Source organism: Cetorhinus maximus, chromosome 31 (assembly GCF_964194155.1).
Source record: "Cetorhinus maximus chromosome 31, sCetMax3.hap1.1, whole genome shotgun sequence".
NCBI lineage: Eukaryota > Metazoa > Chordata > Chondrichthyes > Lamniformes > Cetorhinidae > Cetorhinus > Cetorhinus maximus.
This window is the reverse complement of record NC_135909.1, coordinates 12,128,688-12,156,611: the sequence shown is the minus strand read 5'-3', so window position 1 is coordinate 12,156,611 and position 27,924 is coordinate 12,128,688. Positions and strand designations below refer to the sequence as shown.

At 43.7% G+C, this 27,924-nt stretch overlaps 3 protein-coding genes across 3 annotated transcripts in view; 1 reads left to right on the top strand and 2 right to left on the bottom strand.

Moving 5' to 3' along the window:
- LOC144670420 (histone H2B-like) overlaps positions 1–27,924 on the top strand; it is a 528,756-nt gene that overhangs the window by 487,639 nt on the left and 13,193 nt on the right. The gene's annotated exons all lie outside the window — the stretch shown is intronic.
- LOC144670387 (histone H2A-like) lies at positions 22,862–23,254 on the bottom strand. The gene has a single exon (XM_078532869.1). The coding sequence runs from the start codon at positions 23,252–23,254 to the stop codon at positions 22,862–22,864; it is 393 nt and encodes a 130-aa protein (XP_078388995.1).
- Positions 24,015–24,576, bottom strand: LOC144670263 (histone H2B). Its single transcript, XM_078532750.1, has one exon. It carries the CDS (start codon positions 24,574–24,576, stop codon positions 24,199–24,201), a length of 378 nt encoding a protein of 125 aa, XP_078388876.1. The 3' UTR covers positions 24,015–24,198.

Below are 27,924 nucleotides of genomic sequence, written 5' to 3'. Positions count from 1 at the left end.
ACACCAAGGGGCAGAAAACGTTGGTGGGGGTTGTCTATAGGCCTCCAAACAGTAATGGAGATGTAAGGGAAGGCATTAAGCAGGAAATTAGAGATGCATGCAATAAGGATACAACTGTAATTGTGGGTGACTTTAATCTACATACAGATTGGACAAACCACACAGCAATAATGCTGTGGAGGAGGATTTCCTGGAGTGTGTATGTGATGGTTTTATGGACCAAGACATTGAGGAACCAACTAGAGAGCAGGCTATCATAGACTGGGTGCCATGCAATGAGAAAGAATTAACTCCCTTGGGGAACAGCGACCATAAAATGATGGAATTGTTCATTAGGATGGATAGTGAAGAAGTTGAATTCAAAACGAAGGTCCTGAACCTAAATAAATGGAGCTAAGAGGGTCTGAGGCACGAGTTGGCAATGATGGACTGGGGAACCGTAATTAAAAGGTTGACCAGTGGATAGGCAATGGCTAATATTTAAGGAACGTATGCATGAATTACAACAATTATTCATTCCTGTCTGGCACAAAAATAAAATAGGAAACGTGGCCCAACCATGGCTTACAAAATAAATTAGGGATAGAATTAGATCCAAAGAGGAGACATATTAAATTGCCAGAGAAGAGAGCAAGCCTGAAGATTTGGAGCAGTTTTGGATTCAGCAAAAGTGGACAAAAAGATTCGTCAAGGAGGGGAAAATGGAGTATGAGATTAAACTTACAAGGGACATAAAAACTGACTGTAAAGGCTTCTATAAATATGTGAAGAGAAAAAGATTAGCAAAGACAAATGTAGGTCCCTTATAGTCAGAACTGGGGGAAGTTATAATGGGGAACAAAGAAATGGCACGAGAATTGAACACATATTTTAGTTCTGTCTTCACAAAAGAGGACACTAATAATTTTCCAGAAATGTTAGGGAACCAAGGGTCTAGCAAGAGGGAGGAATTGAAGAAAACTAGTATTAGTTTAAAAATTGTGGTCAAGAAATTAATGGGGTTAAAGGCTGAAAAATCCCCAGGATTTGATGATCTACATCCCAGGCTACTAAAGGAAGTGCCCCAGGAAATATTGGATGTATTGGTGATAATCATCGAAAATCTCTCGACTCGGGAGCAATTCCAACAGATTGGAGGGTGGCAATTGTAACCCCGCTATTTAAACAAGGAGGGAGAGAAAAAACAGAACTACAGGCCAGTTAGCCTAACATCAGTAGTGGGGAAAATTCTAGAGTCTATTATAAAAGACATGGTAACTGAACACTTGGAAAGCATTAATAGGATTAGACAAAGTCAGCATGGGTTTATGGAAGGGAAATCATGCTTAACTAATCTACTGAAGTTTTTGGAGGGTGTAACTAGTAGAAAAGATAAGGGAGAACCATTGGATTGTATTGAATATTGATGTACAGTCTATCACCAGAAAATGAGACAGAGAGGTCAAGGAAGGGAAGTGTCAGAGTTGGACCATGAAGGTGATGGAGGGATGGAAATTGGAAGCAAAATGGATCATTTTTTCCAGGTCCAGGTGAGAGCATGAAGCAGCACCGAAATGGTCATCGGTATACCGAAGAAAGAGTTGCGGGAGGGGGCCTGAGTAGGACTGGAACAAGGAATGTTCCACATACCCCATAAAGATGTTTCAGTGCGGCTTCATGGTCTCATTTTCACTGAGAGGGTGGTCAGCCTGTGGAATTCTCTACCACAGAAGGCTGGGGAGGCCGGGTCACAGAGTATATTCAAGAAAGAAATTGGTACATTTTTGGATATTTGGGGCATCAAGGGGTATGGAGAGAAAGAGGGAATATGGCGTTGAGATAGAGGATCAGCCATGATCATATTGAATGGTGGAGCAGGCTCAAAGGGCCGAATGGCCTACTCTTGATCCTTGTTTCTATGATATACCAGTTTGGGATAAATGCTGTATCTTTCATTCTTGACCACAATATGAGAGTGTTGGATTGATTCTATACCTGTTAGTCCCTGTAACTGTCTGTAAATGAGATTCATCCTGTGTTTGTCAGTCTCTGGCATTGTAAGTCAATGTGGTATCGATTCTAGATCGTTCAGTCTGTGGTACTATCTGATTGTGCACTTCTCATTCACTGTCAGAGCCTGGTTCTGTGTCTGAAGGTGGGATTAATTTTGGACATTCCAACATCTGCTGCTCAATGTGTGTGTGGAATTCAGTCTGTATCTGTCAGTGTCAAGTGTTGAACAGGAATGTGGGAGTCATTCTCAATATCTGGGAATCTTTGAAACATATTTTGCATCTGTTAGTCTGTGATGCTGTATGTGAGAGTGGGATTCATTTTGTCTGTCAGGGTCTGTTAATCTGTGCAAGTGTTAGATACATTTTGTAACACTCAATCCCAGATGCTGTGCACAACTTTGTCCATCCCTAATTGCCCTTGTTCAGAGGGTATTTAAGAGACAAACGCGTTACTGCGGGTCAGGGGCCTGGAGTTACCAGTCGGGTCACGTAAAAGAGGCAGGTTTTGCATGGTTTTTGACGACAATCGACAATCAGAGTTTTGACAAATTTCACAATCTGCCATGGTGGGATTCGAAACTGGGTCCCCTGGGTCTCTAGAATACTCGTCCAGTGACAATAACACTGTGGCACTCCCTTCCCATCTAGCAGAGTGGCTCAGCGGAAGCATGCTGGGCCCATAACCCAGAGCTCGATGGATTGAAACCATCTTCTGCTATTTTCATTTTCATTAATGACTGTGGGATTCATTCTGTCTCTGTCAGACTTTGAGTCTGAACGTGTGCTTATGATTCCTCTGCGTCTCAGTGTTTGGCACCGTGTGAAAGTCTGATTCATTCTCAACTTCTGAATGTCAAACGGTATCAGATGTATTCTGTATCTACTGGTCAGCTGTACTGTGTGTGATGTGGGATTCATTCTGCATTTGTCTGTCTCCGTTACTGTAGTGAGTGGGTGATTTATTCTGTACTGGTCAGTCGCTGGTGCTGTGAGTAATGGGCTTCATTCTGTATCTGTCAGGCTCTGGTGCTGTGTGTGTATTGTGCAGTTTGTCAGTGCCTGGTAACATGATGGATTTGTTCAGTAGTTCACCCTGTCCGATTTTCTATGTGAATGTGAGGTTTATTTTATCAATCTCAATCTTTGATGTGGGTTATGATTCTAGGGTTAACTCCGGATCTGTGCTCAATAGTTATTGGAGGGAACTGAAACGAGGTGCAGCCCTGTCCAAATTTGTTGATGCTGTTATTCTCTCAATATTGAAAATCTCCAGTTCAGAACTAGAATCCTACACACAGCGCAGCTCCCAGTAAATGTTGCAGTATCCTATCCAAGCTGCATTTCCCAGATTTTACCAGCTGTGAATCCTTTGATCAGTATTTGGGTATTTTAATGCAGGAACATCTGCCTGTTGACCCAATTCCATGGTGTTTTTGGGAATAGTAGCCATAGGATTGGAATTAAAATCCAGCTGTTTCCCTCTCTCTCATATTATCTCAATGAAATCGGTACTTAATACAGAAAGCATTAGTTCATCACACACTCTGATCAATTAAACCCTCTATCCTTTATTACTAATGCATTGGTTGTGATTTTGAGTCCCACCTGAGTTGAGTTTTCAGTCAAATTTAATGTTTTATTTGTGCAAAACTGAAACTCATCCAGGGAAAAGGAACAAACACTTTCTGTCAGAAAGAGGCAGCTAACTTGCACATAGGAAACCTCCATAGGCACCAATGTGACCATGTCTTGGGCTGTTGATTGAGACATAAATATCAGCGACTGCGCAGGCAGGGAGGAGGAGAATAACGCCACTGCTCGGGTCTTCGGCAGAGCACCATGGAATCACTTACAACAAAATGAGAGGCTGGAGGGAGCTTCGTTTTAATGGGTCTTCTGAAGGATAGCACCTCGAATAGTGGAGCCCTCCCTCAGTGCTGTACTAGAGTATCAGTCTTCTTTGTTACATACAAATTCCGGTGTGGGATTTGAAAAAAAACACCGTTGCGTTCCAAAGGCGACTGCGACCAGGTCAGTCCCAGTGAAAGTGTTTAAGAAATCGACCAATCAACAGCTACATGACTGGGGCAATTATGAGGTCATCCCCTGGCAGGTCACATGACAGCTGGAGCCACAAGGCATCACAACCAGATTTGTGACTGGATTCAAACCCAAAATCCTGTCTCAATGATTTTTCAAATTAAGCTGTCAGCTGCTTGAAAACGCAGCAGTGAAACTTCCTGTCTGATCATGAGGAGAGCTAGGGAGTTAGAGCTAGTTACAAAACTAAATCCTTTAATAAAACAATTCAAAAACCATCAAGATTGAAATCCTGTGAGGAAAAATCAAATTATTATTGAGAACTCTGCTGGGAGAACTTCATTGGACAGCAGAGAAATCAGGTGAAGAATCCAAGTAAATCGACACCAGCGAACAAGTTAAAATCAAAAGCGGAATAACTCCTGTAAAAAGCTGAGAGTTCTGTGCATCATCAGTTCATCAGGTCGAGATATTATCTGGATTAAGCTTTCTGTTTAGAACAGGGTTTAATGAACTAAGTGGAATAGACACGCCATTGCAGAACAAGTAAGTCATCTCTAGATTTTCTTGAGTTCCAATTTATTGAAACATTGAATTCCGATGAACTAGAATTACAGTGCAAATGAATTGATAATTTAAAAACAAACTGTTTTCGAATAAATAAAGTAGAACAATTATTTTACAAAAAGTACCAGAGTGACCAGCAAGCTCAAACACAGAGAGAGTGAATTGCAGAGTGAAGAGTTTAAAATGTGGATTTTGTGGAGAGTGGGGATTAGGTGCAGACGGGGAAGGAGCTGATGTGTAATTGAAACCGAGAGACAACAGCAAAAGTAGAAGAGAGAAAGAGAGGAACAATCTAAATAACAAGAACTTTAATTAAATGGCTCATTTCAGTGAAGTGTTGGGACAGCTGAGAGCTGTTGCCTACACATCCTGTGCTCTGTGGGAACTGCAAAGAAGCTTGATGATAATTGTCAGATTCATAATACATTAGAGAACCAAACAGAATATAGAAAGCACAGAGGAGAGCTGAAATAGGAAATTAGGTCAGCCAAGAGAGTGTATGAGAAAAGATTAGAAGGTAACCTAACCAAAAACAGAAGTCTTTTACCAATGTATAGACAGTTACTGAAAAGGTCAGCTGATTAGAAGATCCTGTGGCGGCAGAGGGCTGAGGTACTAAATGAGAACAGTTCATCTGTCATCACGAAACAAGCGGATGCTGCTAATCTCCCAGTAAAGGAGGAGCTGGTGGAGAAATTGGATAGGATGAAAATAGATAAAGAGGAGGCCATCACAAGATTGGCAGCGTTCACAGTAAATACGTCACATAACCTGGATGGGATACATCCTGGATTCCTGAGGGAAGGAAGGGGGAAAATAGAGGAAGCTCGAGCCACAATCTTTCAAACCTCCTTGGATATGGGAGTGAAGCCGGAGAACTGCAGGTTGTTAATTTAACATCCATGTTTATAATGGAGAGGGAAAAAGCTAGGAACAACAGACCAGTTAGTCTAATGTTGGTGGTGGGGAAACATTGAGACACAATAATCCAGGACAAAATTCATTGTCACTTGGTAGAACATGGGTTGATAAATGACAACCAGCACAGATTGGTTAACAGAAAACCATGGCAAATACTTAATGAAGTTCTTTGATGAAGTTTCAAAGAACATTGCCCAGGATAGTGAGGTTGATGGTGTTTGTCAGGATTTCCAAAGAGGTTTGAAAAAGACTTGTTAGTAAAATTCAAGCAGACGGGACTAAAGGGGCAGGTGCAACATGGATGTAAAATTGAATAAGGGACAGAAAGGAGAAAGTAGTGGTGAATGGCTGTTTTTCAGCCTGGAGAGATTTATACTGAACTGATTCTCTGTCACGTCAGCTGGCTGTTGTGTTTGCATTCCCAGAGCTCTTCAATTTGAAATAATTCCAGCCTATATCCAAGCTTGCTGATGGCACTAGGTTAGGTGACATGGTTAGTAGTGTAGGCAGGAGCAGCAAGTTTCAAAGGCTCATTGACAGATTCCGTGAGTGAACAAAACTGGCCGAAGGTGGTCAATATGGGGAAGTGTGAGGTCTCCCATCTTGGAGCAAAGAAAGATCAGCGAATTTCCTAAACAGTCAGAAACTTGGGACTGTGGAGGAGCCGAGAAGGAGAGTGAGAGCTGAGTGAGGCTGGAGGGTGGATAAAGAGCAGCGGCAGAGCAGCCCGAGAGCAGCAGTGAGAGAGAGAAGGAGAGAAGAGTGAGAGCGGTGGGGGGGGATAAAGAGCTGTGAGGGAGGGGTTGGAGCAAACCGGCCATGTTTGTAATAAATAGTCAAAGCATGATATCAGGGGAAAGAAGGGAGCTGGTTGGTTTGTGCAGATTTCTCAAAATGAGGCATTGATTAAACGAGGAGCTGGAAAATTAAACATTTCAATCAGGGCAATTATAAGAGTATTAGTGCAGAACAGGTCTTGAGGTATTTAATATAAATAACAATTTAAACAAGGTGCAAACTGGATTCTAAAAGAGGGAATAGAGGTTTGTTTTCGATCATGGATGGGCAGCTGAGACCTGTTGTTTGCAGTTCCTGCCCCATGTGGGAACCTCAGGACACTTCATATGTCTTGGGAGCCACATGTGCAGGAAGTGTCTCCAGCTGCTCGAGCTCGAGCTCAGGATTTCCGAGCTTGAGGGGCAGCTGGAGTCACTGTGGAGAATCAGGGAGGATGAGAGATCGCTGGATCGTACATTCCAGGAGCTGAACACCTCAAAGGGAGAGAGAGAGAGGTCAGGATAGTAGATGAGTGGCAATCCGGAAGAGGAGGAAATGGCAGGAAATGCAGGAGTGTTCGGGTTGTGTGCCACTGTCAAACCGGTATTCGGCATTGGAGACTGCTGGGAATGGTGACACCCAGAAGGAGTGCAGTCCAGACAATGGCATCAATGGGCAAGAAACTGCACAGGAGGGAACAGCAAAGAGTAGAAATGCAGTCATTAGTGGAGATTTCATAGTCAGGGGGACAGACAGGCATTTCTGTCACCGTCATTGAGAGTCCCACATGGTGTGATTTCCCTGCAGATGTGCTCCTCTATCTCCCTCTCTCTCACCTTTTTGGAGGCCAATTGAATATCCCCGTGAGTGTGATCATCCTCTTATTATTCCTCAGCTCCAATAAATGAATTCTGCCCTTGTCCTTTTGAGGATATTGTCTCTTACCAAGATTACAGTGACTTCCTTAATTAGTACTGCCATCCCACCTCCCTTTTCCCTTCTCTATCTTTTCTGAACACTTTGCATCAGTGAAAATTAAGCACCCAGTCCTCACCATTTTTAAACCACGTTTTCATCATTGCCACGACATCATATTCCCACATGGCAATTTGTGCTTCTAGCTCATCAACATTATTCACCACACTTTATGCCATAATACACATGTCCTTGTATCGCTCTTAGATTCCTTCTTCATCTACTCCTATCTTGTATGTTCCCACTTCTTCCACAGTTATTCCTCAGCTCTGCTTCTATATACTGATGTCCACCCCGTGCCTATTTAGTTCAAACCCTCCTGAATCACACAAGTGCCTCTCCCCATGAGGAAATTGGTCCCAGTCCTATTAAGGTGCAACCTGTTCCTTTTGAATAGGTGTTTCCTGCCCCTGAACTGGTCCCAATGTCCCAAGAACCTGAATCCCTCCCTCCTGCACCAGCCTCAAACCACATATCGATTCTCCCCATCTTCACATTTCTACTCTCACTAGCACGTGGCACTGGCAGTAATCCCGAGATTACTCCCTTTGAGGGCCCACTTTTTAACTACCTCTCTAGGTGCTGGAATTCTGACTGAGGGAGCTCAATACCTGTCCTCCCCGTGTCATTGATACCGACGTGTACGACAACCTCTGGCTCACTCCCTTCCCCCTGCTGGGTTCTCAGCTATTTACAATTTATATTAATGACTCAGATGAAAGGACAGACTAGACAAAGTTGCTGACAGTACATGGATAGGTGGGAAAGGAAGTTGTGAGGAGGACACAGAATCTACAAAACAATATAGATATGTTAAGTCAGTGGGAAAAATGTGGCACGTGGACTATACTGTCAGAAAATGAGAGGATTTCCACTTTGGTGGGACAAATAGAAAAGCAGATCATTATATGAATGTGAAGAGATTGCAAAATACTGCGGTTCAGACAGATCCTGGACATGAATCACAAAAAGTTAACATGTAGCTCGAGCAAGTAATTAGGAATGCAAATGGAATGTTGGTCTTTATTGCAAAGACAATGGAGAATGAAAGCAGAGATGCCTTGCTACAACTGTACAGGGCATTGGTGAGACTACAGCTCGAACACTGTGGACAGTTTTGGTCATCTTGTCGAAGGAGCGACATATGCCCAACATCGCCATCATTCTGATGGCCACCTTTGTGTGTGGCTGCATCAAACTGTGCGTAGACCCCCGGTTCACAAACACCAAGTGTCACTACGTGCTGAGGTTCTACCTGTCCCTGGTGTTGCGAAGGATGGGTCTGGCCACGCTGCCGCGGAACGCTCCAAGTTGTTGGACCATGCCATACCACCTGTCCCTTGTGGAAGAATTTATGCAGAGAAATACTTTTGACCACAAGTCCTTCAGACAGTGGTCGGCACGTAATGTCCTAGAGGCCCTGCGGGAAAAGGAGATGGTGGATCCTGTCGGGTGGTTCCCCGAGTAGACTGTCAAAGTCATTTGGCAGAATGCCTCATCACCAGAACTTTCCAACAAGCACCAAGATGTAGCTTGGCTGGTGGTGAGAAAGGCCCTCCCTATCAGATCCTTCCTGCACGCCAGGAGTCTCACCCCCTCCGCACGCTGCCCTTGAGGTGGCTGTAGTGGGGAAGTGACCATTGTTCACCTCCTTGTGAAATGTGCCTTTGTGGAAAGTCTGGGGAGAGATGCAGCGGTTTTTGTCGAGGTTCATCCCGAGCAGTTCTGTGACACAGGATGCTGTGCTCTATGGGCTGTTCCCAGGGACACACAACGAGACAAACATCAACTGCAGCTGGAGGATCATCAACTTGGTAAAAGATGCCCTTTGGTCTGCCCGAAACTTGTTGATCTTCCAGTGCAAAGAGTTGCCCCTGACTGAATGTTGCAGACTGGCACATTCCAAGGTCCAGGACTATGTGCTGAGGGATGCACTAAAGCTTGGGACAGCCGTCACAAAGGCGCAATGGGGAAAGGTCACTGTCTAAGACCTTTCTGCCATAGTGCACCGAGGGGCTGGGAATTGTATGGACCCCTCGACTGTATGACTCACAAGGAATGTATATAGTGAAAGCGACATGTGTCTCAATTATATTGAAGCACTTCAGAGTGCAACATGTTGTATATCGATAACTCCAATACCATTGCACTGTCTGACTGTCTGTGATGACCATATTGAAAATACTGTAATGTTCATTGCTGGTATTAATTGCTCCTCGTGATCCATGTGGAAAAGTTGAATATGATTGCACTTTTTGTGATGGCCATTTGGAAATGTTTTGTAATGTTCTTTCAGATATTTTATGAATAAAGTATATTTTTCCAAAAAAAAAAGTAGTTCAGAGAAGGTTCACTCGGTTTATTCCTGGGATGAGGGGTTGTCCCTTGAGGAAACATTGAGCAGTTTGGGCCAATAGTCATTTAAGTTTAGAAGAATGAGAGGTAATCTTATTAGATCTTAAAATGTTCTGAGAGGGAAAGATGCTGAGAGGGTGTTTCCCCTCATGGGGGAATCTAGAACAAGGTGGGGGGGCACAGTTTCAAAATGATGGGTCTCCTTCTTAAGACAAAGATGAGGAGAAATTTCTTCTCTCAAAGGATCTTTAATCTTTGAAATTCTCTACCTCAGACAGCAGTGGATGCAGGGTCATTGAATATGTTCAAAGCTGAATTACACAGATTTTTGAATGACAAAAGCCTTGTTACTGTTAGTTAAACAGGTGACGGGCATTGATTATCCCACCTAAACAGAATAAAAAGATGCAGCTGAAACACTTTGTGGGGAAGCTACTTGGAAGTCTGTAGCACTGAGGAGCTGTCTTGAAAATAAACCAGCATGAACAAAAAGACCAGCCTGGATTAATTCTTCCACCACAACTTCTTATTGTGAATAACAAAGGCCACAATCAGATCATCCATGATCTTATTGAATGGCATTGAAGGCTAGGGTGGACAAATGGCTAACTCTTGCTCCTATTTCTTATGTTCTTATGTAGTGTGATGGAGGCAGGTTCAAACAATGTCTTCAAAAGAGATTTGGATTAACTGAAAAGGAAAAATGTGCAGAGCTACAGGAAAAGGTGGTGAAGTGGCACAAGATGAATATAACCAGCACAGACATGACAGGTTGAATGGCCACCTCCTGGACTGTGACCGTTCTATGATTCTATGAATGAACTACCTGTCAATCTCTCTTACAGTATATGACTCTGGGTGGAATTAACTCAGTCTGTCACTCTCTGTCACCAAATCAGAGTATGGAATTTACTTTGTCAGTCTCTTACAGTACAGGAAACAGCTAATGATTTTTGCTCGTGTCCTTTTATCAGAAATAGATAGGCTCTACTGGTCTCAAAAGTACTCAAGGTGAAACACATCAACTACTCCTCCATCTACACTCCAGTTGAAAGTCAGCCAACAAGAACATACCTTCACAGAAAGCGAGAGACCGACTTCCATGCCCAACATCCACCCTGATGCAAAAGGACGCCTCATTTGTCAGTTTGTGTTTCTGGCCTTTGGTTTTGTGAGCAACAACTGCAATAATTCACTGTCAAAATCATGTGGCTGCTGGGAGTCTTAAATAAAGACAGAAAATTCTGCAAATATGCAGCAGGTAGGCAGCATCTGTGGAGAGAGAAACAGAGTTCACATTTCAGGACAATCAGCCTGTAATAAAACACTTACTGACATCTGCTCATGGTGGCTGCAACTCCCACAATTCTTTGCCCGAGAAACCGCTGTATCCAATACATTGACTTTCCCAGGCACAGAGTGTGCATATTCCCCAGGGTCGGCCCCAAGGCATTCTGATCCCAAACTTTTACCACTGCCACTTGTCTACCCATTCCACCAACCTGCCTATATCCTGTCTATATCTTTAGCTCTGAAGAAGGGTCATACAGAATTGAAAAGTTAACTCTGTTTCTCACTCCACAGATTATGATGTCAGAACTGAGTTTTTCCAGCATTTTCTGTTTTTACACTTATATCCAGTTGAAGTTTAACACTATCTTCCTCACTGTTCATAATACCTCCAACTTTCATGAACTCTCCAAATTTTGAAATGATGCTCTGTACACCAAGGTCTAGGCCATTCATTTATATCAGGAAGTGCAGGGGTCCTCACACCGACCGCTGGGGAACTCCGCTTTCAACCTTCCTCCAGTCTGAAAAACAACCATTCACCACTACCCTCTGTTTCCTGTCACTCAGCCAATCCCATATCCATGTTGCTCTGTCCCTTTTATTCCATGAGCTGTAACTTTGTTGACAAGTCTGTTGTGTGAGACTTTATCAAATGCCTTTTGGAAATCCATGTAAACCACATGAACAGCATCACCCTCCCCAACCCTCTCTGTTACCGCATCAAAGACTCGGTACAAACGGGAGAATCCGGGACGCAGCGGTGAGGATGGGGGAGGCGCTGCACCATCGGCTTCACGGCGCCGACCCGCTCCCCGTCCCCGCGGCGGCGGCGGTGAGAGTCGGTGTTAATGAGGCAACGATCACCCAGATTCAGCTTCCTGGTGCCGCACCGCGCATGCTCCGCGCAGCAGGCGTTTTCCGGTGGCTTGGCCTTCCCGCAGCTGCGCAGTGAGACCCTTCTGATGGAGATAGGGCGTATTCCCTTACGCGTGGCACTCTGGGATATATTGTTCACCATTTCGAGAATAATATTAGCGCAGTCGGTGATATTTGGACTCATAGCATCTGTGCCACCTTTTCGGAGCGAATTAGTCCAACTCCTCTGCTTGCACGAAAAATATCCTCATTTCTGTATTTGTCCAATTCCCTTTTAAAATTTACTTTTGAATCTGATTGAACCAGTCTTTCAGGCAAACACATTCCGGAACACAGCAATTTGCTGCTGAGAGAAATAAAATGCGTTCCCTCACAGCATCTTTACTTTTTTATATATCATGATTCTCCCACTTTCCAGCACTTGGTCCATAGTCTTGCAGGTAATGGCACTTGAGGAGCATATGCAGGCACCTTTTCAATCAGTTGAGAATTTCTGCCCCTGATACCAGTTCAGACAGTGAGTTCCAGACCCTGGATAACCTCTGAGTGAAAAAGACATCCTCAGCTCCTCTCTAATCTTTCTAGGAATCACTTTAAATCTGTACACACTGGTCACTGACCCCTTTGTGAAGGTAAATATGCCCTGCCCATTTGCTCTATTCAGGCCCCTCACAATAATGTACATCTCAATTAAATCTCCTTTCAGCCTCCTCTGTTCCATGGAGAACTACTGCAGCCTACCTGACATATCCTCATTGCTTTATTTTTCCAGTGCTGGCAACATCCCAATAAATCTCCTCTGTATTCTCTCCAGAGCAATTACATCCTTTCTGTAATAAGATGACCAGAAGGCACACGGTACTCAAGTTGTGGCCTAATGACTTATACAGTTCCAGCATTACCCGCCCTCCACCCGCTCTTATATTCTATAGTCAGCTAATAAAGGAAATTGTTCTACATGCCCCCTGAACCACCTTATCGACCTCTGCTGATAATTCAAGGATCTTTGGACATTCACTTTCACTCCATCACTTCCTATACAACTCTGAACATTCTCCCATTAACAGTGTAGTTTGTTTTTCTTTGCCTTGTTTGACCTCCCTAAGTGCATCACCTCACACTTCCCCAGGTAGAATTCCAGTTGCCACTTTTCTGCGCACCTGACCAGTCCATTGATATGGGGGACTGAGCAACACAGAATGAATCATACTTTCCACACAATACCACTCACTGAAACAAAATTAATTCCAAACTCCCACAAAGTATGGGAAACTGAGTGCTGAATAATGCTGCCAAAGCTCACATAGAATACCAGAGACATTCAGATACAGGATTAATCCCATTTTCCCTAACAGTAATGAGAAATTATAAATACAGAATGATTCACACATTGACGTTTTGTGCCAATGACTGATACAGAATTAATCCCACCCTCACATACAGTACCAGACATTGACCCATAAAGAAGGAATCCCACTCTCACAAACTGTCCAAAAACAAAACGAAAATAAAAAACTGGAAAGACTCAGTCGGCTAGACAGCATCTGTGGAGAGAAAGACAGTGTTCACGTTATGAGCCAGTCTGACTCTTCTTCAGCTCTGAAGAACAGTCACATGGACTCGAAACGTTAACTCTGTCTTTCTCTCCGTAAATGCTGTCAGGCCAGCATTTTTTGTTTTTGTTTCAGATTTCTAGCATCCACAGTATTTTGCCTTTATCTCACAAACTGTCCCACAGACTGAGATACAGAATGAATCCTACACTCAGAGACACTACCTGTGACTGACAGATACAGAACAAATCTCGCTCACATACAGTAAGAGTTTGATGGACATGATATGTATCCCACAATCAAATTCACGACCAGAGGCTAATTGACGCAATTTAGATTTGACAACTGTCCAGTTGTGGCATATCACGATTTTCACATAGGAAATGGGAAATTCTAAACATAATACGAGACATCTTAACACGACTGGGGGACATTATGAGACCAGGAAGAAAATATTTACCCACAGAAAACGTCTTCAAAGAACAACAGGTAATATCTTCGGACAACAGGGGACACCTTCTGATCAGGTCACATTTTACAGAATGGAGAAGGAAAAAGTATAAGAGGGATCATGTTTACACTGACTGGAACAGATTTGCTCGACAGGAAAGTATTTTACACAACAGAGAATATCTCTTAACAGTTCCACAGCAGAGAGCACAGTTCCACATCAGACAGGACAGGACTGCAGCAGAGAGCACAGTTCTACAGCAGACAGGACAGAACTACAGCAGAGAGCACAGTTCTACAGCAGAGTGCAGAGTTATTTTCTTCTATTTGTCCATGGGACGTGGACATCGCTGGCTCGGCCAGCATTTATTGCCCAACCTTAATTGCCCTTGTTCTGAAGGCATTTAAGAGTCAAACACATTGCTGTGGGTCTGGAGTCAAATGTAGGCCAGATAAGTTAAGGGCGGTAGATTTCCTTCCCTAGAGGACATTAGTGAACCAGATGGATACTTACGACAATCGACAATGGTTTCATGGTCATCATTAGAATTTTAATTCCAGATGTTTTATTGATTCAAGTTCCACCATCTGCCGTGGTGGGATTGAACTCAGCAGTAAACACAGTTCCAAGCAGACAGCAAAGTTGCACAGCAGGGAAGATATTTTTAAAAAACGGGAAAGCACTTAAAACACCGCAACACATTTCAACAAGAGTACACATGCACAGGGAGCTAATTTAGTCAACAGCAAATTCGTTACGAATGTGGAACATATTTATGCAAGAGAGAACGCCTTTACATTAATGGTGATTCACTCCATGCTCCTTTGCCTTCCTATCGTCTTGCGTGCGGGCAGTCTCTTACTGCTCTTCTGTGTCGTCCTCTGTCTGTTACATTCTTGGGAGTGTTGCAAAGTGGAATTGAGTCGCCAGGGGGAGCCACCGAATACGTGTGCTCTTGTTGAACAAAAAAAGAATGAACATTGCTCAAACACAAAGATAAAAACAAAAAGCTAAAAGCTACTGCGGATGCTGGAAATCCAAAACAAAAACAGAATTACCTGGAAAAACTCAGCAAGTCTGGCAGCATCGGCGGAGAAGAAATCAGTTACACAACAAGATGTAGCAGCAAATCATCTTGACGTAGCAGCAAATCATGTCCAAGTAACAGAGTGGCCCAGCGGAAGCGTGCTGGGCCCATAACCCAGAGGTCGATGGATCGAAACCATTCTCCGCTATTTACCTTTTCATTAAAAGAAGAAAGAAACATTTGTCCTCTCCCCACAAATATACCTGATATTTCTTTACCGTACACAAGAATTTTAAGCGGCTTCTCGCTTCCATTAACCACTTCAGTCTGTAACAAATCTCTGTCATGTTTTTTAATCACACAAGCTGCAAATGCGGCAAACACACGCAAGCCGAGATTTTCTCTCATCCCATTTCTCCCAAAGAGCTGACACAGGCATGATGGTCCGAGTGGCCTTCTTTTGTTCTCTAACACGCTATTATTGCCTGAAGAGCAAACGCTATTCCCTTAAATGGAAAAAATGTGTATAGTGAATTTTATACGTATAAGCTGCAGTATGTCCGATCTACCGGACACCCTGCAGTAATTCACCATGCTAATTTGGACAACATTGTCCTCCCTTCGACATGTCCCATCGAGAGTATCAGCATAGCGGAGACAGCATCACGTCAAAACACAGTTAATCAATATTTAGGCAGGTTCCTTCTTAATCGCTGACTCAAAACATGGAATTCTGTCCCCCAAATCATCATGAACCAAGAACGTGAAGTTTCATTCCCTCGGGCTTGCATTCTACATATTGTGCTAAATAATTCTTTGAGTGTCTGATTGTTTCCTGTCTGGTTTTATCTGTTAATCACCGATCAAATTTTAACGAGTTCAGTTTATCGCTCATTCCCTCCTTATCGGACTTGCTTAAGGTGAAAACTGTAACATGTGTGTGACCATTCTCCTCGAACCGAATGCCTGCCTCTAACATATTGTGAGATTTTTAGATGCTCATTTACTGTCAGATTATTAATTAATTCTCCTTCGCTACTCCTTGGTGAATTTAGTAAAAACCTTTTGTCTTGTGGTTCAGTCTGCAGGGTAGAGGGCAGGAGAGATTCAATGGCAAAATAATTGGTGCTGCAAGGCTATAGGGAATGGTAAAGGAACAAGTAACAAAAAACAGAGATGAGTCTAAAGGAGTGTGAATGGAGGAATGATGAACAGCTGCCATTCGAAAGCAAAAACAAGAAAAAAATGAGATTAAAACCAAACGTGCAAAGAAAAAGGAACCAGAATGGGGAAGAGCTTACAGGCATAAGAACATTAGAGATAGGAGCAATAGGAGGCCTTTCAGCCCCTCGAGTCTACTCTGCCATTAAATAAGAGCATGGCTGATCTGATTATGGCCTCAACTCCACTTTCCTGCCTATCTCCCTCATTCCTTGATTTTCTTGTAAAATCTGTCTATTTCAGTCTGGAATATATTCAATGATCCAGCCTCCGCTGCTCTCTGGGAAAGGGAATTCCAAAGACTAACAATCATCTGAGTGAAGAAATTCCTCCTCATCTCCATCTTGAATGGGAGATCCCTTATTTTTAAAACTCTGCCCTTCTAGTTCACACTGCAAGTGTAATTCTCAGCTCAATCAGGATTGCTTAGGAAGGATCATTCTCTGCCATTTCTGCTGACTCCAGCATGATGCCACAACCAAACACATCTTCCCCTCACCCCCACTGTCAGAATTCTGTGGGGACCTTTCCCTCTGGGACAACCTGCTCCATTCCTCCATCACCCCCAAAACCTCAGCCTCCTCCCATGGCACCTTCCCATGCAAGCGCAGAAGGTGCAACACCTGCCCCTTTACCTCCGCCCTCCTCACCATCCAACGGCCCAAACACTCCTTTCAGATGAAGCAGCGCTTCACTTGCACTTCCTTCAATTTTGTCTACTGCGTTCGCTGCTCCCAATACAGTCTCCTCTACATTGGAGAGACCAAACGTAAGCTGGGTGACTGCTTTGTGGAACACCTTCAGTCGGTCCGCAAGCATGACCTAGACCTTCCTGTCGCTTGCCATTTTTACATCCCATCCTGCTCTCATGCCCACATGTCCATCCTTGGCCTGCTGCAATGTTCCAGTGAAACCCAACACAAACTGGAGGAACAGCAGCTCATCTTCCAAGAAGACACTTTACAGCCTTCCAGATTTAACACTGAGATCAGCAACTTCAGACCATGAACTCTCTCCTGCAAGAGATTTGTTATATCAGTCACTTTCTGGGATTCTAAGTGAATTTGCGACTCGTTCTGAATCTCTTAAAAGTGATGTGTGTGAACATACAGATTGGGAGCATGAAGAGACCACTCAGTCCCTCACACCTGCTCGATATTCAAGAAGATAATGTTGAAGGGTCATTGGACTCGAAACGTCATCTCTTTTCTTCTCCACTGATGCTGCCAGACCTGCTGAGTTTTTCCAGGTAATTCTGTTTTTGTTTAAGCTAATGGCTGATTTGATTTTCGCCTCAACTCCAAATTCCAGTCTATCCCGGATAACCTTTCACCCCTTTGCTTATCAAGCATCTATCTACTTCTGCCTTAAAAATATTTAACTACCCTGTGTTAGTTTGAGTGTGCGTTTGACTCATTTTCAGCCAGTGCTATTGCATGTGAATGTGGAAATCATTCTGAATCTGAAATCTCTGGTATTGCATGGGAGTGCAGCAATCAGTCTGCATCTGTTATTCTCTGGAGCTGTGTATGAGTTTGGCAGGCATTCGAATCAGTCACTAGGATTTATATATAAAGCTCTCGTACTGTGAGTGAATTGATATTCACTCTAGTTCAGTCAATTGCATTCTATGTCTGTGATGCTATGTCAGTGTGGGAACCATGTGTGTTTTTGAGTTCCTTGTGCTTTTTGTGAGTATGGGATTAATTCTCTATCTATCAGTGGGATTACTTCTGTATCTATAATTCTCTAGTACGATACGGAATTGTGGGATTCATTTATTGCTTTTCAGTCACGTGTGTGTGTGTCTGTGTGTGTGGTCTTCCATTTGTATCTCTCAGCACCTGTTAGCATATGTGAGTCTTGGACTCTCTCTAAATCTATCAGTGGTATAATTGGCGTGTGATCAGCAGTGGTGGCCTGGTATTGCTGCTGATCCAGAATAATATTCCAAGGTTTCGAATCCTACCACGCTAAATGGTGAAACCTGCTCTGGTACCTAAACTCCATTGTGTTGTGTGGCACTGCCACTGTGCTAAATGGGATAGATTTCAAACAGACCAACAACAATGTGCTTGATTTTAAAATGGCAGCAAGCCACTCAGTTCTATTAAAGGAATAAAACCGAATGAACCAGGAATCTCGGTCAATACTTACTAACGTTTTGGCACTAGTCAAGCAACCGCCTCACATAGTCATACTCATGGGAACATTCCTAACAATCTCCCAGATACCACCACCACTGAAAGGACAGATCACCAGCAGATATGACAGTTGCCCTGGGAGTCCTCAAAATCGATTCCAGTCTCATGGCATCAGGTCAACCATGGTCAAGGAAACTCCCTGCAGATTAATACGTACTGACGCCCACCATCCACTCTTCAGCTCATGATGCAATACTCCTCCTTGTTGAACACCACGTGGAGGACGCACTGAGGATGGCAAGGGCACAGAATGCAAGCTGGGTGGGTCCATCACCAAAAATATCCTTGTAGCACCACCGCAGACCTGGTCTGCGGCAGATGGTGAGGAGAAAATCATTTTTGAACTCATCCTCAACAACCTGCCTGTGGCAGATGTATCTATCCATGGCTGGAGCGGTAGGAGTGAACACCGTACAGTCCCTATGGAGATGAAGACACATATTTACATCGAGGATACACTCCATTGTGTTGTGTGGAACTACCACAGTGCTAAATGGCATATATTTCAAACAGATCTAACACCTCTAGTCTTGTTATCCATGTGGTGCTGTGGGTCATCAGCTGCAGAATTGTACTTAGCCACAATCTGTAACCTCATGGCCCGGCATATTCTCCACTCTACCATTACTATCAAGTCAGGGGATCAACCCTGGTTTAATGAAGAGGGCAGGAGGGCATTCCAGGAACAGGACCAGGCATAATTAAAACTGAGGTGTCAACCTGCTGAAGCCACAAAACAAGACTAATTTCGTGCCAAACAACATAAGCAGCAAGTGATAGTCCGAGTTGAGCAATTCCACAACCAACGGGTCAGATCTAACTGTGCAGTCCTGCCACATCCAGTCATGAATGGAGGTTTCACAAATAGCCCCATCGTCAAAGTTTGAGGAGCCCAGCACATCAGTGCAAAAGATAAGGCTGAAGTATTCGCAACAACCTTCATGCAGATGTGCTGAGTGGCTGATCCATGTCGGCCTCGTTCGGAGGTCCTCAGCATCACAGATGCCAATCTTCAGTACACTCGATTCATTCCACCTGATACAAAGAAACGGCTGAAGGCACTGGGTGCTGCAAAGGTTATGGGCCCTGACAATGTCCCAGCAATAGCACTGTAGGCATGTGATCCAGAACTTGCTGCATCCCTGGCAAAAGCTGTTCCAGTATGGCTCCTACACTAGTATCTATCCAGCGATGTTGATATTTGCCCAGGCATGTCCTCTATAAAAAAAACAAGACAGATCCAACCTGGCCAATTACTGCCCCATCAGTCTACTCTCCATCATTAGTAAGGTGATAGAAGGGGCCATCAACAGTGCTAACAAGTGGCAATAACCTACTCACTGGCGCTCAATTTGGATTCCACCGGGGCCACTCAGCTCCTGACCTCATTGCAACCTTGGTTCAAACACGAACAGAAGAGCTGAGCTCCAAAGGGGAGGCGAGAGGGACTGCCCTTGACATCAAGGCAGCATTTGACAGAGTTTGGCATCAAGGAACCTTAGCAACACTGGAGTCAATAGGAATCAGGGGGAAAGCTCTCCGCTGGCTGGAGTCATTTCTAGCACAAAGGAAGGTGGTTGTGATCGTTGCAGATCAATCATCTGAGTCCCAGGATGTCACTGCAGGAGTTATCCAGGGGAGTATCCAAGGCCCAATCAACTTCATCTGCTTTAGCAATGACGTTTGTCCATCAACTGCGGGAAATGGGAATGTTTGCTGATGATTGCACAATGGGCAGCACCATTCACAACTCCTCAGGTACTGAAGCAGTCCATGTCCAAATACAGCAAGACCTGGACATTAACCAAACTTGGCCTGATAAGTGGAAATTATCATTCGCACCACAGAAAAGCCAGGCAACGACCATCTCCAACAAGAAAGAAACTAATCATCATTCTTTGACATTCTTTGGCATTGCCATTACTCAATTCCCAACTATCAACATCCTGGTGGTTACCATTGACCAGAAACTGAACTGGACTAGGCATATAGATACAGTGGCTACAAGCACAGGTCAGAGGCTAGGAATCCTGCGGCAAGTAACAAACCTCCTGGCTCTCCAAAGCCAACTCACCATCTGTAAGGCTCTTGTCAAGACTGTGATGGAATACTCTCCATTTGCCTGGATGAGTGCAGCTCCAAACACACTCAAGCATCTAGACACAACCCAAAACAAAGCTGCCCACTTGATTGGCAACCCATTCAAAAACATTCACTCCCTCCACCACTGATGCACAGTTGTAGCAGTGTGTACCATCTGCAAGATACACTACAGAAACTCACCATTCCTCCTGAAACAGCACCGTCCAAACCCACGACCACCAGTTTTTAGAAGGGCAAAGGCAGCAGGCACATAGGGACATCACCACCTGGAAATTTCCCTTGAAGTCACTCACCACCCTGACTTGGAAATATACTGCCATTCCTTCACAGTTGCTGGGTCAAAATCCTGATGTTCCTTCCCTTAACAGCACTGTGGGTGTACCTACACCACATGGACTGCTGCGGTTCAAGAAAGCAGTTCACCACCACCTACACAAGGGAAACTAGGAATGGCCAATAAATGCTGGCCTAGCCAGCAATGCCCACATCCCATGAATGAATAGGGAGAATAAAAAAAAAACAGCTGCCCCTTTCAGCATCTGGCACTGAACGTGTGTTGAGAATTATTGTCTATCTGTCAGTCTCTGTCACTCAGTGTATGTGACTGAGTATGGGATTCATTGTATAACATTCAGTCTCTGGGATTGTTTACGTTTTGATTCATTCGATGCAAATTTTCAGCTCAGTTACAGACCACTGCTGTGGTAGCTATTAAGCAAGCAATGTTTGGAAGTTATGGCCCAGTGTTAAATGTCTGTCACTGTGAACACATTTGTGAAAGATAATGTATCTTTCAACCTGCTACTCACTTGGGATGCGGGTGTAACTCAGGTTATACTGATTGATTTGATCTGTGACACTCAGTCTGATTCTGAGTGAGAATTTTGATATGGATGTAAAATGAGATCAGTCTGGAACTGGCACAGTATTCTCAATCTGACATTGAACATTTAGGATTAGTATGAAAGTTACAGCTCAGTTCATACTCATCGAATTGATGTTGTATCTTTTTGTTTCATAAAACTGGAATCAAGGTTTGTATCTCAGGTTATACTCGCTTTCAGAATATCTCACTCGGATAATGTACTTGAGTTTTGGATTTGCATCTAATGTATATGTCAGGACAGACATTGGGAATTGGCACTGCAATTTATAAACCCGTGATGTGTGCAAATATTGTACAGGTACTTCACATGAATCTCAGAGTATATTATTCAGGTTTATTCTGTAAACTTGAAACTGACACCGTCGTGTCCGTTTTATCTGATATTTAAATGTTGACATGGAAACAGCGTCTGTCTTTCCTGCTCTGTTTGATTGATGGATTGAAAATATCACTCTGGAACTGATGACCTGCCTGTGTCTCTGTGCTCTGTCAGTTATAAAGTACGTACTGTGTGAGAGGAGCTGGCGGGAATCTTCATTTTAACTTGGCTTGTGGAAACATCACATTTATTCCGGATCCTTCTTTTATTTGCCTGTATATTTTAGAATATAGAGTATATTTTCGAACTCAAGTGCAACTGAGGTTGAAGACAACGATTCCTTTAGTGTAATCTGTCTATTAATAATCATTATGAACGGGTTGAGAGTCTGTAGCTCTAATTGGATACTCTGTTCACAAATTCCTAACCAATTGGAGAGCCAGGGAGAAGAAATTGGAAGTTTGGATTTTCAAATTCGAAATGCCCGCCAATTTCAGTACCGGAAAAATACAAAATAACTGAACGCCAGTTTGAATGTGTCAATCTCTTATCTGTAACCTGCGGTAATAAGGCCCCGTTCAGCAATTTAAATCAGCTCAAATCAGTGGAAAAGCAAATACGTATAGATTACCAACCAACTCCTTCACACAAACTTCACAGGGACTGAGAAAAGCGGCTGATTTCTGATCCTCTCCATTAAAAGCGGCCGGGAATGTTACAACAGGGAGTGCGGAGAGAATCCCCGACACCAAACCGCCTGGGACAGGCAGCTTTGTGTCCGGAGAATAGGGAGACCGGGGGGAGGGGGGCGGGTGCAGATCTGAAACCGCAGAAATGGACTCAGGTCCTGTGAGTGCTCAACTCTCACTGATTCCGGCCTCGGGGAAAACTGCGGAATAAACAGATCAGCCCGAAAATGTCCGCTCCGTTTCCGAGTTTACTCTGTTCCTGGAGCGGCGCTCAGATCACGCGAGAGTAAAAACAAAGCATTTATTGCACCAGTCGTGGCATTTTTCATGAATGTACCGGGAGAAACTTGATATTTATGACTATGAAATATTTATGAAAATGTCGACTCTGACTCTGTCTTTCGATTCTTCAGTTCACTAAAGCGGGAGATGTGGGAGCAGAGAAACAGCGCAATGCAGAGAGGGAACTGAAAACACAAGTAAACAAACCAGAAACAGATAAATCCACCGTTACAATAACTCCATCTCCTGACAGGGAGCAGCCCTTTCAATGATCCAGTGAGTGGCTCTGAAAAGAGCCTTTGGGTTATTAGATAAAAGAATGGCCGCTTCACTTGGTCTTCGAGGCCGCAGCGGCGCTGGTTTTCTTGGGCAGCAGCACGGCCTGGATATTAGGCAGCACACCGCCCTGAGCGATGGTCACCCCTCCCAGCAGCTTGTTGAGCTCCTCGTCGTTGCGGACGGCCAGCTGCAGGTGTCTGGGGATGATGCGGGTCTTCTTGTTGTCCCGGGCCGCGTTACCGGCCAGCTCGAGGATTTCAGCCGTCAGATACTCGAGCACAGCAGCCAGATAGACCGGGGCTCCAGCACCCACACGCTCAGCATAGTTGCCCTTTCTCAGGTGCCTGTGAACACGGCCTACCGGGAACTGCAGTCCAGCCCGGGAGGAGCGAGACTTCGGCTTGGACCGAGCTTTACCACCGGTCTTTCCTCTTCCAGACATCTCACAATCTCACAAACACTTTCACAGAGAATGAGGAAATCCTCTCACATTCGCTTCTCTTATAGCTTCGGGAGGAATGGTGCTGCGGGCATTGCTGATTGGTCACTTTGTGCTGCGTCTCATAATGTTGTTCATATCACCAAACAGATATCTACTGAACTCACCAATCCGGAGACTCCACGGAGTGAGGGCGGAAAATAACGGCGCCAAATTATCAGATTCGAACCGATCTTTTTTCAAATTTTAAAAGCCCGCCAAATTTTTTAAAAATGAAATAAAACGGACTTCTTAGAACATAGTACGAATTGGAAGTTTTAAAAATACGCGTCCCTGATGGGACTATTTCACATTTTATCCAATGTTCCAAATCGCTTTTAGAATCCGTGATCCGGGGGTGAATCTCGATCCTTTATGAAACCCTGTCAGCAGCCGCAGAAAGTCCCATTTACATCGTTCTGCAAACGGACGGAATATTGTAGATATTTATGACAGACAAAACTGACCATTTTTGCCAGCGTTGAGACTGAAGGTTGCTTCACAACCGGGGCTGATAGGAAATGAACTGATCGATTATTGAGACCAAACTTGACCAGAACTGGAGACTGACGCATTTGCTTCTATTCTCTCTCTCTCCAAAACCAGGGAAAGGGGCCGAATATTAACGCGCGCGTCTTCAAACAAAGCGCCGAGGGTAATCGGCAAGTCATTAATTGATGAGGCATTATTAACCTGACTAAATAATTGAACGAGGGTTAAATCTACATTACCGAGAATCGCTGTGATTGAAACAAAAAGAAAATAACAATTAGATAATTCAAAATTCTTCACAGTAAAAATCATAACTTTAGAAGTGGAGCAATCGTATAGCTTTTTCAGAGAGATTGTGGGTGGCTCTTAAAAGAGCCGTTGTGTTTTGAATCTGTTTTTGAGTCAGTTCTGGGGTTTTACTTGGAGCTGGTGTACTTGGTCACCGCCTTTGTCCCTTCCGACACGGCGTGCTTGGCCAGTTCCCCGGGCAGCAGCAGGCGCACGGCGGTCTGGATCTCCCGGGAGCTGATGGTGCTGCGCTTGTTGTAATGGGCCAGGCGGGAAGCCTCACCCGCGATGCGCTCGAAAATATCGTTTACGAACGAGTTCATGATGCTCATGGCCTTGGAGGAGATGCCGGTGTCGGGGTGAACCTGCTTCATCACTTTGTAGATGTAGATGGCGTAACTCTCCTTCCTCGACTTTCGCCGCTTCTTGCCGCCCTTTCCTGCCGGTTTAGTCACCGCTTTCTTGGCGCCCTTCTTAGCAACTGGTTTCTTCTTCTCATCAACCATCCTCAATCTCAATTTCAGACACAGAAATAAACCAAACCCCTTCCGTCCGCTCATTATATAGACAGTTTGACAGATATATGCTAATGAAGAATGGGAGAACAATGATTCTGATTGGACATTTTTAATACTATACACGTCATCTATTTTTGTGATTTTCCGAATGGATTGATCAATAGACCAATTATATTTAGCTTTCTCCACCAATCATAAGCCTCCTTACTAAAATCAGGAAATACATTTTACAAAGACCCTCTCCAGCCGGAGTTTCTCAGTGTGTAAAGATACACCGGGAAATGTCGTCTGGCTGTCGGTGCGAGGGACTGTATAGGAATGTGGGGTTCCTTCAGGAATTGTGAGGCTCTGGTAATGTGCGTGATTTATTCACTGTCTGATGCTGTGTGTGAGTGTGGGGTTCCTTCACTGTTTGGAAGGCCGTGGTACAGTGTGCGAGGCCTGGATTTATTCTGTGTCTGTGACTTGATGGGACCATGTCTCAATGTTGGATTCGTTTGATATCCTGAGGCTCATTGTGCATCTGTCCGTTATTGGTGTATGTAAGTGAAATCATTCGCTTCTTGGGACTACACGCCAGTGCGAAATTAAATCAGTATGTGTTTCTCTCCGCCACGAAAATTATTGGATTTATTCTGTACCTGTCAGTCTCTGTAACTGTATGTTAATAATTTTTTTTATTTGTCAGTCTCTGGCATTGTAGGTCAGAGTTGTATTGATTCGATGTCTTTCAGTCTGTGTTACTATCTCTGAGTCTGAACTTCTCATTCACTGTCAATGTCTGATAATGTGTGTGAATGTGAGATAAACTCTGTACCTGTCAACATCCGTTGCTGAATAGGAGTGTGAAATTCAGTCTGTATCGGTCAGTCTCTGGTACTGATTCAGAGTGTGTGATTCAATCTCAACAGGCCCATCTGTTGCAATTTTTGACAGAAGTAATCCCACTGTCACTTACAGCACCAAAGAGTGTTAAATGTTGAATTTGCCTCAATGGATAGTATTGGATATGAGTGGGATCAATTCTCTCTCATTCCGTGGCACTGTACGGGAGCTTGCAATTCATTTTGTTTCTGTTGGACTCTGGTACCCTGTGTAAGCGTTGATGCCTTTTTGTAACTCAGTGCCTGATGTCTTCAGAAATCAAGGATTCATTTTGTCTCTATCAGTCCTTGGCTCTGAGATTCCTCTGTGTTTCTTAGTCTGTGGCATTGTGTGAATGTCAGATACATTCTGTATCTCTACATCTCTGGGACAATTTGAGAATCACCCTGTATCTATCAGTCAATGTGCTTTGTGTGATGTGGGATTCATTTTGTATCTGTCACTCTCTGGCACTGTGGTGAATGTGGTTTTTTTTTTTAATGTATATCTTTCAATCTCCAGTACATTGTGACTATGGAATTCATTCTGTTTCTGATAGTCTCTGGCATGGTGTGCATGCTGGGATTCATTCTGTATTAGTCTCTATTTTACTGTGCATGTATTGGTCTTCATACTGTATGTCTCAGTGTCTGGTGTTGTGTAAGATTTGCTGAGTAGTCTCTGGTGCTATATTTTTTTTATTCATGTGATCTGGGCTTTGGTGGCTGGACCGGCATTTATTGCCCATCCCTTGTTGCCCTTGAGAAGGTGGTGGTGAGCTACCTTCTTGAACCGTTGCAGTCCATGTGTTGTGGGTGCACCCACAGTGCTGTTAGGAAGGGAGTTCCAGGATTCTGACCCAGCAACAGTGAAGGAAGAGCGATATAATTCCAATTCAGGATGGTGAGTGACTTGACTGTAGGTGAGAGAGACAGTTATTGTTTAGTTCTCAGTCTTTGATGCTGCATGTGACTCTGGGATTGATTGTGTATCTGTATGTCATATTTATCTCAGAAATAGTGTTCAAAATGCTAAGTTTAACACCTTCAAATATTTAGGAAAGTAGATTTATCATCCCCATCCTTACCTGGTCTGGCTTATATTGGATCCTAGGACCAAGAACAGCAATGAAGTTGACTCTGAACTGCCATCTACAATTGCCGAGTAAACCACTCAGTTGTATTCAAAAAGGCAGCGCACCAACATGTCAGTTTGTGTGTGATGTGAGTTTGTGACTATCTTTCACTGTCAGTGCTACTTTGTGTCTGTGTCAGATAAATGGAATATTATTCAGACTCAGGAATTTTGAGTGTAGTATTTAGTATGTATCTGTCAGTTTCTGGTACTGGACATGTCATTGATAATCATTCTGAATCTGTCAGTCTCTGCTACTCTGACAGTGTGGGATTCATTGCATAACCTTCAGTTTCTGAGAGTGTTTACAAGTCTTGGTTCAGTCCATGTTGAAATTTCAGAACAGAAACAGGCCATTGATGCTGTAGGTTCTAATAAAGTAATCGAGTTTGACCTAGTATTAAATCCCTTTGTGTGTGAACACACTTATGAAAGCTCAGGTATCTTTGGATCTAACACTCCATTGCTGTGTAAGTGTAATTCACTTTGTAATAATCAAATTGATACATTTTTATTTAAGCAGACTGTGAGAATTTTAAACTTGCCTGTTGTGCTCAGTTTGCTCTGTGAGACTGAATACAGTTTCTGCCATTCTGATACTCTGAGCTTTTCAGACTGGTATGTGGTCTCTATCTCAGTCTGTACTAATCAAATTGTAATTGTGTCATTGAGGTTAATGGTCTAGGTGAGTTTCAAACTGGAATCTGAGTTTGCAGCTGAAGGTTATACTATATTTCAATGGCATTTCAACACTCCACCCTGCTGTCATGCCCACATGTCTGTCCTTGGCCTGCTGCATTGTTCCAGTGAAGCTCAACACAAACTGGAGGAACAGCACCTCATCTTCCGACTAGGCACTTTACAGCCTTCCGGACTGAACATGGAGTTCAACAATTTTAGATCATGAACTCTCTCCTCCATTCCAACCCCCTTTCCGATCCCCCCTTTTTCCAATAATTTATATAGATTTTTCTTTTCCCAACTGTTTCCATTATTTTTAAATGTATTTCCATCCATTGTTTTATCTCTACCTGTTAGCCTATTTCGATCCCTTCCCCCCACCCCACCCCACCCCACTAGGGCTATCTGTACCTTGCTCACCCTGCTTTCTACCCTTAATGTCACCTATTAGCACATTTCTTAGACAATATCACCCCCTTCAACACTTCTTTGTCCTTTTGTCTATGACATCTTTTGGCTATCTCCTCCTATCACTGACCCTCTTACCAGCTCTACTTGTCCCACCCCCTCAACCAGCTTCTCTTTCACCTATTTTCTATTTTTCCTTAGTTCTGTTGAAGAGTCGTACGGACTCGAAACGTTAAGTGTGTTACTCTC

What these genes read in the sequence shown, in the direction of transcription:
- LOC144670387 (XM_078532869.1), bottom strand. Translation starts at nt 23,254, where the DNA reads ATGTCTGGAAGAGGAAAGACCGGTGGTAAAGCTCGGTCCAAGCCGAAG.
- LOC144670263 (XM_078532750.1), bottom strand. Translation starts at nt 24,576, where the DNA reads ATGGTTGATGAGAAGAAGAAACCAGTTGCTAAGAAGGGCGCCAAGAAA.